This window comes from Onthophagus taurus, chromosome 11 (genome assembly GCF_036711975.1).
Source record: "Onthophagus taurus isolate NC chromosome 11, IU_Otau_3.0, whole genome shotgun sequence".
Classification (NCBI taxonomy): domain Eukaryota; kingdom Metazoa; phylum Arthropoda; class Insecta; order Coleoptera; family Scarabaeidae; genus Onthophagus; species Onthophagus taurus.
Window position 1 is genome coordinate 7,227,253 of NC_091976.1, and position 16,295 is coordinate 7,243,547.

The 16,295-nt window shown below is 35.6% G+C and overlaps 2 protein-coding genes across 3 annotated transcripts; both read right to left on the minus strand.

Annotated features, from left to right (window-relative positions):
- Window positions 1–6,688: 6,688 nt before the first annotated feature.
- LOC111413429 (alpha-tocopherol transfer protein-like) lies at window positions 6,689–8,062 on the minus strand. Of its 2 annotated transcripts, none has more exons than XM_071200152.1 (5): window positions 7,789–8,062; window positions 7,579–7,738; window positions 7,410–7,525; window positions 7,124–7,362; window positions 6,689–7,071 (listed from the first exon to the last, which is right to left on the minus strand). In XM_071200152.1, exons 1-5 carry the CDS (start codon window positions 7,937–7,939, stop codon window positions 6,817–6,819), a joined length of 921 nt encoding a protein of 306 aa, XP_071056253.1. In that variant the 5' UTR covers window positions 7,940–8,062; the 3' UTR covers window positions 6,689–6,816. The 2 variants fall into 2 exon arrangements, with proteins under 2 accessions (XP_071056253.1, XP_071056254.1); XM_071200153.1 differs by having other exon boundaries at window positions 7,410–7,483; window positions 7,789–8,024.
- A 6,116-nt stretch (window positions 8,063–14,178) lies between these two features.
- Window positions 14,179–16,001, minus strand: LOC111413422 (uncharacterized). The gene is made up of 3 exons (XM_071200279.1): window positions 15,878–16,001; window positions 14,365–15,820; window positions 14,179–14,310 (listed from the first exon to the last, which is right to left on the minus strand). The coding sequence occupies exons 1-3, from the start codon at window positions 15,948–15,950 to the stop codon at window positions 14,301–14,303; spliced, it is 1,539 nt and encodes a 512-aa protein (XP_071056380.1). The 5' UTR covers window positions 15,951–16,001; the 3' UTR covers window positions 14,179–14,300.
- Between the last annotated feature and the right edge of the window lie 294 nt (window positions 16,002–16,295).

Sequence of the window (16,295 nt, forward strand, 5' to 3'; positions counted from 1 at the left end):
AGCTGAAATTCGGTGGTCGACCGATCTTGCAACCGATGCCTCCACTTCTTCTGCTCGTTCGAGTGAGTTTCTGGATGCCCTCGCCTTATGTGGTCTCAACCAATTCAATTTTCACAGGAATGCCTTTCAGAACACTTTCGACTTAATTTTTGCTAATTTTTCTAATATATCTTCTATTTCATTAAGCACTCATCCTCTAATCCCTGAAGATAGTGCTCACAACACTTTAGAATTGTTTTACTCGTTTGAAATGCCACACCGTCTTCCCACTGAATCTTCTAACGTGTTTAACTTCAGACGTGCTAATTTCTCTGACATTGATTTGTACCTGTCTACTATTAACTGGGATACAGAGCTAAATACTCGTGAAGTAGACCCTGCTGTTGATTTCTTTTATTACCATTTAAATTTTGCCATTCAAAAATTTACTCCGATCAAGCGCAAATTCACTAATGGTTTTCCGTTGTGGTTTTCGCGAGATACTATCAGAGTGATCAAAGAAAAGCGAAGGGCTCATGTTAAGTGGAAACGGTATGGAAAACAAATAGATTATTTGAATTTTTCATTATTACGAGGGCGTTTCAAGTTTCTCATTCGGCGCGACTATGGGAAGTATGTTGGTGGTGTCGAGAGCAGTATTAAAGCTAATCCTAAATACTTTTGGTCTTATATTAAAAACAAGAAAGGTGCGGATACAATTCCTACACTTATGATATTAAATGGGGCTGTTGCCGAGGACGGTAAGGGTGTCTGCTCGCTATTCGCAACATATTTCTCTTCGATGTATGTCCCTCCCTCTGTTAATTCAATTAATTCACTTCACTCTGCTAATGCTGACCTTAATGATACTACACGTTTGGGTCCGATGCGCTTTGAGCGGCCTGAGATTGAGGAAGCACTTATTGCTTTAAACATAAATAAGGGTCCAGGCACTGATGGTATTCCTCCTATCCTAATAAAATCATGTTTTGAATCTCTTTCTCTACCACTTTCCATCTTATTTAACAAATCTGTAAATGAAGGTACGTTTCCTGCCTTTTGGAAACGTGCATATATTTTGCCCGTTTTCAAATCCGGTAGTCGTAACCTTATATCTAACTATCGCCCAATATCTATATTGTCTGTGTTTGGTAAGGTTTTAGAGAAACTGGTTTATACCAGACTCAATTTAAAACGATCTATTCGGGGTGAACGGTCAAATAAGCACAGGAACAACTTTTTACAATTTTCTAATATATTTCGGTTGTCGAATTACAACCTTCATCAGAGCGAATTACATTTGCTGTTAAAGAGAAAAAAAAATTTCTTAAAATGGTAGAAATTTTACAAAATAAGTTGAAAAACTTACTTGTTTATGAAGTGGATAAACCAAAAACATTATTGAACACATTACATAGATATTATTACGTTTAATTAAATTAAAACTTGGAATTAAAAGTTAAAATCATTGAGACGAACGAGATACACGTTAAAATTTTACTTTCGTTTTTTCTTTTTTTTTTTGGTTCTGAAATTCTAGTTTTATTTGAACAAAACTGGAACAATACGCCCAGCGCGTGCATTAAAATATAAAGAGAAAACTGTAATTGAAATTCAAAATTTAAAAATTTAAATTGATGATAAAAGTTAACATAACTAAATTTCAAGTAACCCCAGCGATACAAATTCACAATCTGCACACAAATTTAGATTGTTTAAATTAAATAACAATTTTAAAATATTAATTTGTTGAAAAGTTAAACATTAAATGTAGGAAAATTTTATGTAAACGGAAAAACAAAATGTCTAGGGGGCCAGCCTATTCTTGCTTTTGTCATTAGAAATGATGTAAGCATAAATGTTGCTTAAGGATTGTGTATCCGTTTTGAAGTTAATTGAGTCATCAGTGTAGTTAATGTAAAGAACTTCTAAGAGGTTTCTGTTATGATAGTTCTTTTCAACATCCAAAACTTTGACATTATCAAAGTCAAATTTATGTCCTGTGTCTGTGGTATGTTGTGACAGAGCACAGGAGGTTTTTAATAACCTGCAATCGCTTTTGTGTTTCGAAATCCTACTTTTTAGCCACTGATTGGTTTGCCCAATGTATTTGCCATTGCATTCCCCACACGAAATGCAATAGATAACACCTGATTTTAATAGTGGATCAGCGCTGTCCTTGACTTTAGTGAAATATTTTTGTAATTTATTATCGTAACAATCCACAACTTTGATATTCTTAACGACTTTTTTAATTTTACCCGTAAGTTCATTTACGTAAGGAATTTTACGATATTTAACAATCTGTTCAGTTGTGTTTGTTGTTGTATTTAAGATGTTGGTAGAGAATAACAATTTATTAACAAGTTTTGGGGATACCCATTATTAACAAAGGCATTGCTTAAAAATCTCAATTTTTATCAAGGAACATCGGATCACTAATATGTGTTATTCTATGTTTCATTGTCAAAACTGTTGCTATCTTGTGGCCAAAAGTGTGGTTAGAATGAAAGTTTAAATATCTCCCAGAATAAGTAGGCTTTCTATACCAATCAAAAACGATGGAGTTACCCAAGTTTCTGATGACTTTAGTGTCAAAAAAGGGTAACCCCCCGTCGACTTCGTGATCAAGTGTGAATTGTATGCTAGGGTGGAAACTGTTAAATTGATTTAAAATTGCTCCTGCATCGTCTTTGTGGACACCCAAAATTAGATCGTCTACATATTTTTTGATGAAATTAATTCTGAAGTTTATGTTATTTTTCTTTAAAATGTTATCAATGACGTGGTCCATCACTATCAGAGCCAGTATCGGAGAGATTTTGGAGCCCATAGGGGTTCCTTCAATTTGACGGTAGATTGTTCCATTAAAAGTAAAGACTGAAGCTTCAAAGATTAACCTCAAACCCAACAAAAACGTGTCCTTATCCCAACCACACTGGTCCGCTACCAAATCCCATTTTTCCTCTATAATTTTATTGACCAAGTCCAAAGGAATCACCGTAAATAAGCTGATAACGTCAAGAAATCAATATGTAATCCCGTGGCAGCTTGTAACCGTTATAATCGTTAACAAATTGAAAAGTGTTTTTGATATTATAATCAGTTCTGTCGTTAAAAGCTAAGCTTAGTATGTTTGCCATGTAACCAGACAATTCATAGGAAGGGGTGCCCACAGAAGAAATAATAGGTCTTAAAGGGTTATCTTCCTTATGGATTTTTGGAAGAAAATACGCTTTGGCCAAGACTGAATTACACTGTTGGACATAATTCACGAGCACACCCTATATAATCTGAACGCGTGAAGATAAATCCATGATATTTGTGGAGCACAAAGATTTACTGTAGACGAGTTTATTCATCGAGTTTCGAGTTGTTCCGTCGCGGCATTGTTGACTGAGCCGCTCTTCCAAGTGGAACATTCCGTCGCTATGGAGACCGAAGTGGATGGAAAATACCGGTCGTTTTTAGTGTGGTGTGAGGAACCACATTGTTATCGTACTCTGTGCGCAATGGATGGACGATCGCGTTACTTAAGCGAGTTTGAGCGAGGAATGTTTGAGGGTATGCACATTGAGGGTGTATGGTTCCGTGAAGTTGCGCGTCGTCTCGGCCGGTCGTTATCGGCAGTGCAACGGGCATGGCGAGAATGGTCTGAGGTAGGACATAGGTACCTTCAGCCTCGGCCGGGAGGGCCATGCGTGACCCCAGCACACGAGGATCGCGCTCTTGTGCTCAGCGCTTTAGCGTCGTGTGAGTCCTCCTCAAGGCAACTTGGAGCTGTTTGGCCACCGGCAGGGGAAGGCGCACTCACTACGCGAACTGTACGGCGGCGTTTGGTAGATAGTGGACTGCGCGTGCGTCGTGCGAAACAGCGGATTCCAGTAACATCCGAGCACCGCAGCATACGTCACGAGTGGGTCAACGCTAGGCATTAGTGGGTTGCCGAGTAGAGGGACATTTTGTTTTCCGACGAATCAAGATTCGAATTGAGCACCGGTGATGCGCGAATTTTAGTTCGTCGGAGACGTGGTGATCGTCTACTCGAGCAGTAGAAACTAAAATTTAAATAACCTACATAAAACTAAAACATAAAAGTACAAAACTACATAAAATATACATATATGGAGAAATGGCAACACAAAATTTTTAAATTTGTTTCATATTTGAGATGCGATTCTTGCACTACGTTTTCAGTATTGCGACGAGTAAACGAAAGAAAGAATACTAAAAGAAAATAACAATATTCTTTATTATCTCATCTGCAGTTTCCTTATTTCGCCTATTATAACGTAAATTCGCTTGTCGTAACCAATTGCTTACTACCACTTCATATTCTTTATCAGTTAAATAGAAGCTCTTCCTAACTGCCACTAAAATGTATGTTTAAATTAGAATTGGGTCATGGAAAAAGTTTTAAACTCCTCCTTAACCAACGCGATTTATTCGCTGTAACGGCGATTGTTTCGCATGACGTTGTCGCCAGGTCAACACGAAGCCGCGGCAAATGAACATACCCAGACCGACGCGAAAGTATCGCTACACCCACGGTTTTTGTCGTTGTCACCTGACAGTTGAAAAAGTCGGTTTGGGCACGTTTGTGCATGTTCATTTGCCGCCGTGTCGACTTGGCGACAACATTATCAATCGTAACAATCGCCGTCGCAGCGAATAAATTGTGTTGGTTAAGGAATAACTTTATGTCAATATAATATTTTTCGGTTAAATTCAATCACAAGATTTAAGTCAGCATTTTAAACAAGAATGTTTTTAGATAAATTTAAAAATAACTAAACCTAGTGGTGATATATAAAAAAACTTATATAAAACTTACCTGCACCATTCTAAACCAATATTCGAGCCACAGAACAGATATATAGAAAACGATTCGAAGGAACTGAGAACAGCACTGAACAGAACAAAACACACAATAGAACAAGTCGTGACAAGACGCTGATGAGTCACCGCGTCCTGGAACATGCGCATACGTTCACAGGCGCTGATGAAGATATTGAGACATGTTTCAGACACATTTGTAGAGAAATGTTTCAAATGAAATGTTTCTGCTACATATTTTAATGATATTTCATAAATATTCCTACTGAAATGTATTTGATACATATCTTTAGATACGTTTCGTAACAATCGTATCTGTTACGTATATGAAACGTAGTTGTAAAATGATTCATTTAATTCATTGTACGTTAAAATTGAAATGTTTCACAGATGTTTCTTGTTTACTGGGACAATATGTGTGATTCCACAGTTCTTTTGAATTCGGTCAATATTCATGTACCTCCCCGTCTTCTTCGATTTAATTTCTTGTTCTGTACCCCTATTCCGCGCACCAATGCTTTTCGAAACTCTCCTATGTTGCGAATGGCTCGCCAGACCGATAAGCTCAATATTGATTTGTTTCAGCATTCATTTACGTTTAGGCGCTTACTTTTTAATGCAGTCAACGAATTGCCTCCTACGTTTTGCTAGCTCGTTGGTTCTGTTTTTGTGTAATGTTTAATTTCGCCGTTACTGTTAAATGAAACAATGCCTAATTACTGTTGGGTATTGTTTTACTTTACTTTACTTTTTGGCTTTTTTGCTTTATTGTATTATTATTATTGTTTTATTTTATTTTATCTTTTTTTGTATACAGTAAAACTTCGCTAATCCGAATCAATTAAAACCAGCTCAATTCAGATTATGGAAGCATGCGGATTATTGAAGTCATATTTAAATATTATCAAAAAAAGTCTTATAAATACTTATTTATAGATTTATTGTAGTAGATAATATATGCAATACATGTTTTATACAGTTTATTTAAAAAAATCAACAACTTTGTTTGTCAAGACTGCATCTTGTTTAAATTTCATGGCGCGTTGCCGTAGAATTCTAAGGGTTGTTACGGTGTTTAAATCGACTGCATTCTCCTCCGCCCATTGAATACATGAAGCTTTTAATAGCATTCTCATGTTTTACTTTTAATTGCTATTAAATTAGCCGATAGTTTGTCCCAAGCATTGGCAAGCATGAACACAGCATCCTTAATAGAAATATTCTTCAGTGCTTTGGAAATATCGTCTTCCTTTATAGATAGAACATGTTCTAAGAGACTTTTCCGGTAATACACTTTCGTTAAACGAATTGCATTTTGATCCATAGGTTGGATAAGTGGAGTACAATTGGGTTAGTATAACGTAAACAAGTAACTATAAACTATAAAACTAAACGTGTTCCAACTTGTTTAAACGGCCACACAAAAAGACCGTTAATTCCGATTAGCGAATCTTCTAGCAATTCGGATTGCAAGGGACATAATGCAAATTTCACGTTTTCTAATTTTGTTCGGATTACAAGGGAATTCGGATTTGGGGGTGTTCGAATTAGCGAAGCTTTACTGTATATATATTAATATTTGATTTCCGATATTTTTAGTTTAAGTTTCATTTCATGTTTAATTTTATTTTTATTGCTCGCCTTAATTTAGATAATTTTTATTTTTTGGTTTATACATTTTTCGTTGGTACACGTATTCTTTTTTTTATTGTAAATTTTTTTTGTGGTACAGATCATTTGGGTTTGTCCTGTTTCTGTACCCATAAATTGTAAATAAATAAATAAATATTCAACAGAGGAACTACAAAGAAGAAGGGGTTGGAGAATAGAAATAGAGATGTGGAAAATTGGATCATATGCTGAAGTGTGCCGATTTGAGGGAGAGATCATTTTATTATCTTGTCTTAAACGTTTTTAATATAATATAATAAAAAAAAATGACAACACACTAACAAGTATTAAATAAATCAAAATTTCAGTTTTTACTATACATTTCTGTTTTTAATCAATTTCTAATTGTCGGAAGCTACCATCAATACCGTACTCGTACGATTTGAAATAGTTTTCTCGGTTTGGAACGAGCCCACATAACTTAATTGCATCCAATTTTGTCTTTAATTTCGAGTTTTCGGTGATCAAAATCTCCCAATTTGCAGATAATTCCTCCAGCGTGCTATTTGTACCTCCTATTTCAACCGGAAGGAGATTTTTAGGGATTTCTTTGTAGAAATCTTCAAAATTCTTGTGTACCATAAGCTAATTAATACAATTTTATATTAAGTTATTCTATTTAAAAATAAAAACTCACTCTTTCTTTTAATTTTTGAGCTAAAATTGCTTTTAAAATAATGACCGCTGGCATTGCTATTGGGTGGAGATTTAAGATATGAATGCTTCTTATCCGAAATGGTAAAACATCAACGTACATTTTAATGTAATTATGCATAGCAATTAAGTCTACTTTAGCCATTAAGGAAGCGGTTACGTTTTTAAAATCGTAGATTATTACCACGCCAGAACTTAAATCTTCGTGTAATAAATAGTCGACTATAAAAAAATATTTTTATTAATGTTAATAATAATTAAAGATTTACATAAAATCGTTCCGTATTTTAAAACTGAATTAAAATTTAAATCTTCGATATCTTTGGGCTGAACTAAAACCATTCTGTAACCATTTTCCGTTAAGCTTGGCAAATAACACATAAATCTTCAAAAATATTATTAATTTAAACAGGTAACTCTGATTAGTAAAAATCTTACTTTGAAATATAAAATTTTTGTAAATATTCTCTTGGCATTTCGCGATTTTCATAAAACAATTTAAACTTTTCTCTCGAAATAAAATAGAGGTCTAATTTTTTCTTGATTTTTCCGACGTCGAATTTGCATAAACGAATAAAATTTTCAAGTAGTTTTTCATCTACAATTTATGCTTGAAACGATTAATTCAAAATAAAAACAAATACTTACCAATTTCGTTTGGTAAATGATTTTGATATTTTAACCATTCGTTAATTAATTGAATACGATTTTTGAGTCTTTCGCTAGTCTCGCCCAATTCCTCCTTAATTAGTTTCAATTGGTTATCATTTGGTAAACAAATAACTCCGTCTTTCATCATACTTTATATCTACTTAGTTTTCTTAAATTTAACTTGAAGCTTTAGGTTCGAAGAAGCACAGAAAACGTTTTAAAAGCAGTAGGTAGACGATGAGGATAAAGACAAGATTTAAAAACAGGTTATGTAAATTTTATATGTAGTGACAATACATATAAAAATTAGTGACCATGTAACCTGAAACTAAACTAAAATAAACGTATTCAAATACCTCAACTATAGGTATATTTTTAAAGCATAACAAAAAAAAAGTAAATGGTTAATTATGTAGTGACGATAAGAAAAACGTTGTTATAAAACATGATTTAAAATGTTTATTTTAATTGGGTGTACTATTCTTTAACTCATTTAAATTGTAGGTATTTTTTTCTTATTATACATTAATGAATTATAATTTCCTTTAAACGTAGATGAACAATAAAATATAAATATTCAAATTAATGTTTAAATAAAGCGTAGAATAAAAAGGGAAAATTGTGATAATAGTAGAGTTACTAAAGTCCAACATATCAAAATCTTTTTATTTTTACAATTATAAAATGATTTTTTATTTAAATGAAAACTTAAACGTTTTCCTCTATTATTAATTTGGTCTGTTGCGCATTTTTGAACGAATTATGACGTCACCGATATTGTTTTCAAATAGCAATTCCCCATTCTTGTTGCGGAATACGGAAGAGGAATATTTTCTGAATTTAATACAGTCAAATTTAATATTAGCTACATAAGAAAGTTTTTGAGAAAAGATACCTTAAAAAAAATAATAATAGACATGCGTAACTATGGCAATCAATTGTTTCAGATATTTTATTAAGACAATGATTAATTTTTGAAATCTGAAACGGTTGGTTATCTTGACTACTGCTATTTTTCTGTCTTAATTGAATTGTAAATTATGGAACTTTAAGGTAATTTTTCTTGAACATTTTATACGAAACTTCCTTTTCATTCGATTTATCTTCTGCATCTGGTGTCTAAACAAATTATATACATTTGGATTTTATTAAAATTATGCGTGATATGTTTTAACAGTTTAACAAACCTTTTTATTATCTCTATATATTGACAATTAATATATTTTATATATTTAGTTTATTTTTTAGCATATTTTAAATATTTTCATGACGTTCGTTTTTTCATGTTTATCCTTTATTTTTTGATCAAGGATATCCTGAATTAAGGCGAGGGTCTCTTTTACAGGTATACCCGTATAGAGGTTTGTAATATCAAAAGAGAAGATTTTATTATCTTTTGGCAAAGTGATAGTATTTAATTTTTCAAAGGTTGGAAGGATATATGGTGTTTAAAGTAATTGACAAGGAATTTTTATGTTTTACATGTACTTGAATCTACAGAACTTATTATTGGCCTTATAGGAATGTTTTGTAGTTTTGTAGTTTATGGTTTAACAGCGCTAATAGCAGTATGATAATTGGAATACATAATAATAATAATAGTTTATTGGCATAACAATACAATATAGGTAATACATTAAAATAACTAAGTATAGAGTTTGCCAAAGGGTATTTCCATCAGTAAGCCAAATTATGGCGTCCTGGTCTTCCTGGAAATCCCATACACAAAAAAAAGAAATATATAAAAAAAACAAAATAAAGTAATAACAAATCAAAATTAAATTCAACCTGAAACAATTATCGTGGCCGATAAGTAAAAAACGAAAAAAATATAAAAAATGAGGAGCCTAAACAAATAAAAATTAATAAATGTCCCTAACAAACTAAAAAGAAAATATATATATATATACACTAATTCGAGTTGAAGGTAGAACGACGCGCTAGTCATTAAGCAATTTAAGAAGCAGAGACTCTTTAAAAGTGCGAAACGATGGTTGAGCAAAAAGCAGACTGTACTTATTCAAAATACATGCCGCGTTATAACTAAAAGACCTCTTGAACAATTGGGTACGGTGACGAGGAATGTCAATGAGGTCCTTACGCCGTACATTAATATTATGAATGTCCGTTCTGTAAGTAATTTTGTTGGTGAGGTAAGGTGGTAGTTTACTTGACACAACTTTATAAAGAAAACAACCAAAATGTAACCGACGACGACTTGACATACTCAGCCACTTCAACTCCCCCAGCTTATACGATACTCTCTGACGTCGGCGTATACCAAATATAAAACGAATACAAGAATTCTGAACTACGTGAATACGTCGCGCATCATCAGTCAACAGGCAGTGGCCGTAAATTGTGTCACAGTATGTAAAGTTGGATAAAATTACAGACTCGCAAAGATTCTTTTTAATATCGGCGTTCAAGACTTGCCTATGAGCAAACAGCATTTTCAATTTTGCGTAAGCACGCCTGATCAGTTCACTTGTGTTACGTGTAAACCTTAAGCTGTCGTCAATGTAAAGACCAAGATCCTTGACACAGACCTTCCTCTCCAATTCAATTCCATCTATAAAGATATGGACCATACTGCTGACAAGCGCTTTGGATTCCCTACCCCCGAACACCATATAGACCGATTTATTCCCATTTAACAAAAGACCATGTTTCTTAGTAATATTTAAAAATTTATCTAGATCATTGTTTACATCTGCAACAGACTCTAGCACATTATTTGAGCTGAAGCTGTGGTAAAGTTGTGTGTCATCCGCATAGATATGAAATTTTGAGCAAAAGCGGACAAAGATCAACATTTGAGACGTATAGATAGTGAACAAAAGAGGACCCAATGTAGAGCCCTGCGGCACACCAGACCTCAATACGGCAGGATCCGACACATCATTATCAATAACCACATACTGACTTCTCCCGCACAGATAATTATTAAAAAAATTTAAGGCTGTATTATTGAACCCAATATAATGAAGAATTGCTAAGAGAAGTTGATGATTAATAGTGTCAAACGCTTTAGAGAAGTCAAGTAAAACCAAAACAGTAGCCGCGCCATTGTCCGTTGCAGACATAACATCATCAATAATTGTCGAAAGTGCGGTTGCACAACTATACCCAGGCCTAAATCCTGATTGGATGGAGGGCAGAATATGAAACCGTTCCAAGTGCTCACGTATTTGTTCCGCAACGACCCTTTCCAAAATTCCCGACAAAGTACTTAAGATACTAATTGGCCTCACATCCGAGAAGGAAGAAGCAGTCGATGACTTAGGTATAGGAACAACTTTGGCAGATTTCCATTTCTCAGGAAAGACACCAAACTCTAAACAAAAGTTAATTACATGCAGGAGGTAGGGAGTTATGTGTGGACAACAGAAACCCAACATCCTAAGGCTTATACCATCAATCCCCACCACTTGACTCGACATCTTCGTCAAGATAATATTGATCGTCCCGAAATCGAAGAAAAGTACCTATTCAAAGCTTCAACATCTCTCAGACTCGTCGGTAGGCAGGGTTTTTTTTATTGTAAATATTCAACTTGCGCAGCTCCCTCCACAAATTTTGAGTGCTCCCAGTTCTCATTTGCTCAGTTAAGTAAGCTCTTTTTTCACACTTAATTGCATTAGTCGTATAATTCCGCAATTGCTTATAATAGTCCCAGTGAGCTACATGATTAGTGTGTTTAAATTTATTTAAAGCTTTGTCACGCAACGACATCATCAATTTTACATTATTGGTAATCCACGGACTAGACTGTCTAGGAATAATTGTACAAATTGGCGCATGTATATCGAAAAGATTGGAGATATTACAGCTTAGGAAATCGACCATATCATCCACACTATCCATGTGAAATACTAAATGCCAATCAATGTTGGCTAAATCCCGAGAAAATAATTCATAGTCGAAGAGTCTATACGAACGAAACGACACTGGCTTCCCAAGTTGCACCTCAGCCTTCAATTTTAATTCACAAAACGTCAGGCAGTGATCCGAAAGTTCGTGAACATCAATCACCTGTGAATCCATGATCGAAACGCACTCAGAAACAGCAATGATATCGAGGAGCGTGGAATTATGACCTATTCTTGTCGGTTTATCAACATATGTAGCCATATGGCAACAAAGTCCATTCCCTAAATCTAGGATATCAATATTGATAGAGATTGTTCTTCTAAATCCATTGATGTACAATACATCCATTTTGAATTTAAGTTTAGCAGAGAAAAGACACCTGTAGATACAGGTTGTCACACAAAAGTGCCGCAAGCTGTAATTTTGTCATTTACATTCCAATTTTCATGAGCGAGGTATCAAATGAAAAGGTTTGCTGAATACTATGATTCATGCTACAAATAAACTTTTTCCAACGCCATCTTCAATTAAAAACGATTATCAACTTTTGATTTTCAAATTGCTCGGTAAGTTTTTCTTCACGTTATTGGATAGAGATTTTTTTTCTGAATCCATGAATGTACAATACATCAACATTAATTATAATTGTAGTAGAGAAAAACATTAAAATAGTTTCCGAACATTCTCTTAAAGCTACTTGTGGTATACTGCAGTGTGCCATGGGAAAAAATAAAAAAAAAACAACTTATAAGTATTATTTACAACTGCTTCGGGCATTGAAATAACATTTAATGACTGTTATCAGTTTTGCCCGTTATTTTTTTCTATGGCACACTAGAGACAATGTTCGGAAAATGTTTTGATTGTTTTTCTCTGCTAAAATTACAATTAATGTTAATCTATTGTATATCAATGGGTTCAGAAAAAAAATCTCTATCCAATAACGTGATGAAAAACATACCGAGCAATTTGAAAATCAAAAGTTGTTAATCGCTTGAAATTGAAGATGGCGTTGGAAAAAGATGAAAATCGGAATGTAAATGACAGAATTACACCTTGCGGCATTCTTGTTTGACAATCTCTATATACAGGTGTCTTTTCTCTGCTAAAATTATAGTCAAAATAGATGTATTGTACATCAGTGCATTCAGAAAAACAATCTCTATCCAATGACGTAAAGAAAAATATATAGAGCAATTTGTAAAGCAAAAGTTAATAATCGCTTAAAATTGAAGATCGCCTTGGAAAAAATTTATTTGTAGCATGAATAGTATTCATGAAACCATTTCATTTGATGCCCCGCTCATGAAAATCGGAATGTAAATGACAGAGTTACAGCTTGGGGCGTTTTTTGTGTGACACCCTGTATAATTCACATAATAATAATATCTCCGATATCTCCACATTTAAGTTTAAACAATGTTTTATACCGTATTATGTTATGAATTTTCAGAAACCTGTAAAACTTGTTCTGAAGTTATCACTCATCATTTGGGCTGAAAGCTCGAACTACCAAATTTAATGTCGTAATGAATTTAGCATTATATTTTTATTAATTTCTAATTTCATTATATTTTGTAGGTGTTTATCTAAGTTTGCTATCGGAAGGTTTTAATTTATAGTTTGTTGGCTTAATAATCCGTCTCCGTTGCCTTGAAATTTATTTTTGATTGAAAACCCTCGTTTATCTCATTAGTATTTAAATGTGATGCTTCGCAAAGTGTATACTTATCATAATAGTACCGCATTACCGAGTCATTTTGTTTTTGAATTCTTTTTCGCATACGATGCCATATCTCACTCGTATTTGTTGTTTTGATAAATTATATTTTTATTACATTAATTATACATTATATAGTTGTAATTTACATTTATATAACATAACCTAAAATAAACAGCAAAACCTTTTTTTGCAATAAGTTGTTGCAACGTTATTAACGATTTCGTTTTAATAGCACTCCTTTAATAAAACGGCATATAAAACGAATATTATATGCATCAATTTTCAATACTCATTTATAAGAATACGCATTCAAAATTTATTGATGTTAGAGCTAACACAATAACCAAAACAATGAAAATTTAATTATTCAAAATATGGGAGCTAGCCAAAGTTCTAGACAACGTTTTTTCATTTTTTTCTCAGGATGAAATAACTTTATATATACTTACCAATTAATTGAAATGCACATGAGTATATTTTTACTTACGTATATTCTTTTAATATTAATATAATACTGACTCTATTTGCTGACCATACTTGATGTTTAATAATTATAAATTTGCAGTAACATCTGTTGTTACAAAGAAATCTATAACGTTTTATTGATTGAAAGTAGCGGTTGAAAAAGAAAGAAAAAAAATAATACAGTATATCAAACTTTATAACTATTATGACATCATGTATTGATCCAACTAAGAATGTTTCTTTCTATTAATAGCTTTAATTTTGGGTAGGATTTGGGAGTTTGGTTGAATCGTTTTGATATTTATTCTAATATGATTTAATTGGCATCAGATTTAACTCCTGGTTTATACCAGTACTTTATTAAATTGGAAAAGTCTAGGCTATATACACATTAATTTGAAGACCACCATATATCAATTCTGGTAAAAAAGCTCTTCTTGCAATTCTTTTATTTCCGGCTAAAACAAACAAAATTAAATATTCCAGTTATATAAATATATCAAACTGCTTACAATGTTCCGGCTGAACTCGATGATGTTGCCCAAGCACCACCTTTTCCTTTCCCTCCCCCATATCCACCTTTATGTCCCCCGCAGCATCCACCACCTCCATAGCCACCACTTCCTCCGCCTCCACCACCATGTCCTCCGCCTCCACCACCATGTCCTCCGCCTCCACCACCATGTCCTCCAGCACCTCCAAGGCCTCCCCCGAAACCTCCACTACCCCCACCTCCAAAACCACCACTTCCGCCTCCCCCATGGCCGCCACCGCCACCTAATCCACCTCCACCTCCCAATCCACCCCCACTACCTAATCCGCCGCCTCCCCCAGCTCCACCCAAGCCACCTCCATATCCTCCAGCACCGCCAGAACCTCCTCCGTGACCTCCAGCTCCACCAAAGCTTCCTCCAAAACTACCACTTCCGCCACTTCCAAGGCCACCACCGCTTCCTAATCCACCACCATGACCTCCACCACTTCCTCCAAGGCCACCTCCAAAACCACCACTTCCGCCACTTCCAAGACCACCACCGCCTCCTAATCCACCGCCATGACCTCCACCACTTCCTCCAGCTCCTCCAAGGCCACCTCCAAAACCACCACTACCCCCACCTCCAACGCCACCACCGCTTCCTAATCCACCCCCGCTTCCTAACCCACCGCCTCCCCCAGCACCACCAATGCCTCCACCATATCCTCCAGCACCGCCAGAACCTCCTCCATGACCTCCAGATCCTCCAAGCCCTCCTCCGAAACCACCATTTCCCCCACTTCCGAGATCACCACCACCTCCTGAACCGCCGCCACTTCCCAATCCACCCCCATGACCTCCTAGGCCTCCACTACTTCCTCCAGCGCCTCCTATGCCTCCTCCATAACCACCACTTCCAAGACCACCACCGCTTCCTCCAGCACCTCCAAAACCACCACTGCCCAAACCGCCTCCATGACCACCGCCACTACCTAACCCACCCCCACTTCCTAATCCACCACCGCTTCCATGACCGCCTAAACCTCCACCGCCGCTTCCTAATCCACCTCCGCTTCCTAATCCACCTCCACTTCCTAATCCACCACCTCCATGTGCGCCTAGACCTCCGCCGACGCCCAGGCCGCCGCCGCCGCCCAAACCTCCCCCACCGCTTAGACCTCCTTTTCCACCGCCTGTTAAACCTCCCAGTAATCCTCCAATAAGTCCACTTCCAAACCCACTTCCTCCCCCAACACCTCCCCCAACACCTCCTCCAAATCCACCTCCAAATCCACCTCCACCTCCGCCACCGCCACCTCCTCCACCGCCACCATATCCTCCTCCGTAACCTTTGGCTGCGCCATATCCACCACCATATGACGACCTTCTCACCCTCTTCAAATCTGCGGAATTGTCTAAATCTTGAGTTTTTGGTAAAACTGTTAATATTAATAAACCATTATCTCGCAGTTTTCGAAAATCTTTAGATTCCTCTAAAAAAAAATTAGTATCATTCGGATAATTATCTAGCGTTCAAAAATATACTATACCCTCTTCGCCTGTGTTCTCTTGAGCTCGTAGCGAGCCAAGGAAAAGTAAACTGCACACCAACAAGAAACGCATCTTTAGCGCATCTGATGTGTTAATTTGTTCGTGTGCAGTTTTTATACGATTAGTAAGGCCCTGAGTCGTTGCGCAATGTGCAGGATTTCCAACAAGCGGTGAAACAATAGAAAGAAGATGTTAATGTCGTGAACTTGCGTTCAGACACGGGCCAACGTTACGTAATCGGCGATAAATGATTAACAACTTATTATTAGACAATCCGGATAGTTTGCTTTTTTATGATTTAGTAAACGTTTCCTGCAACGAGTACATCTGCATGAATTTGTTTACGCATGAACTTAACACTTATACACATGGAACACACGGATGTGTTATTGATATTTTAAGAATGTTGTGAAAATT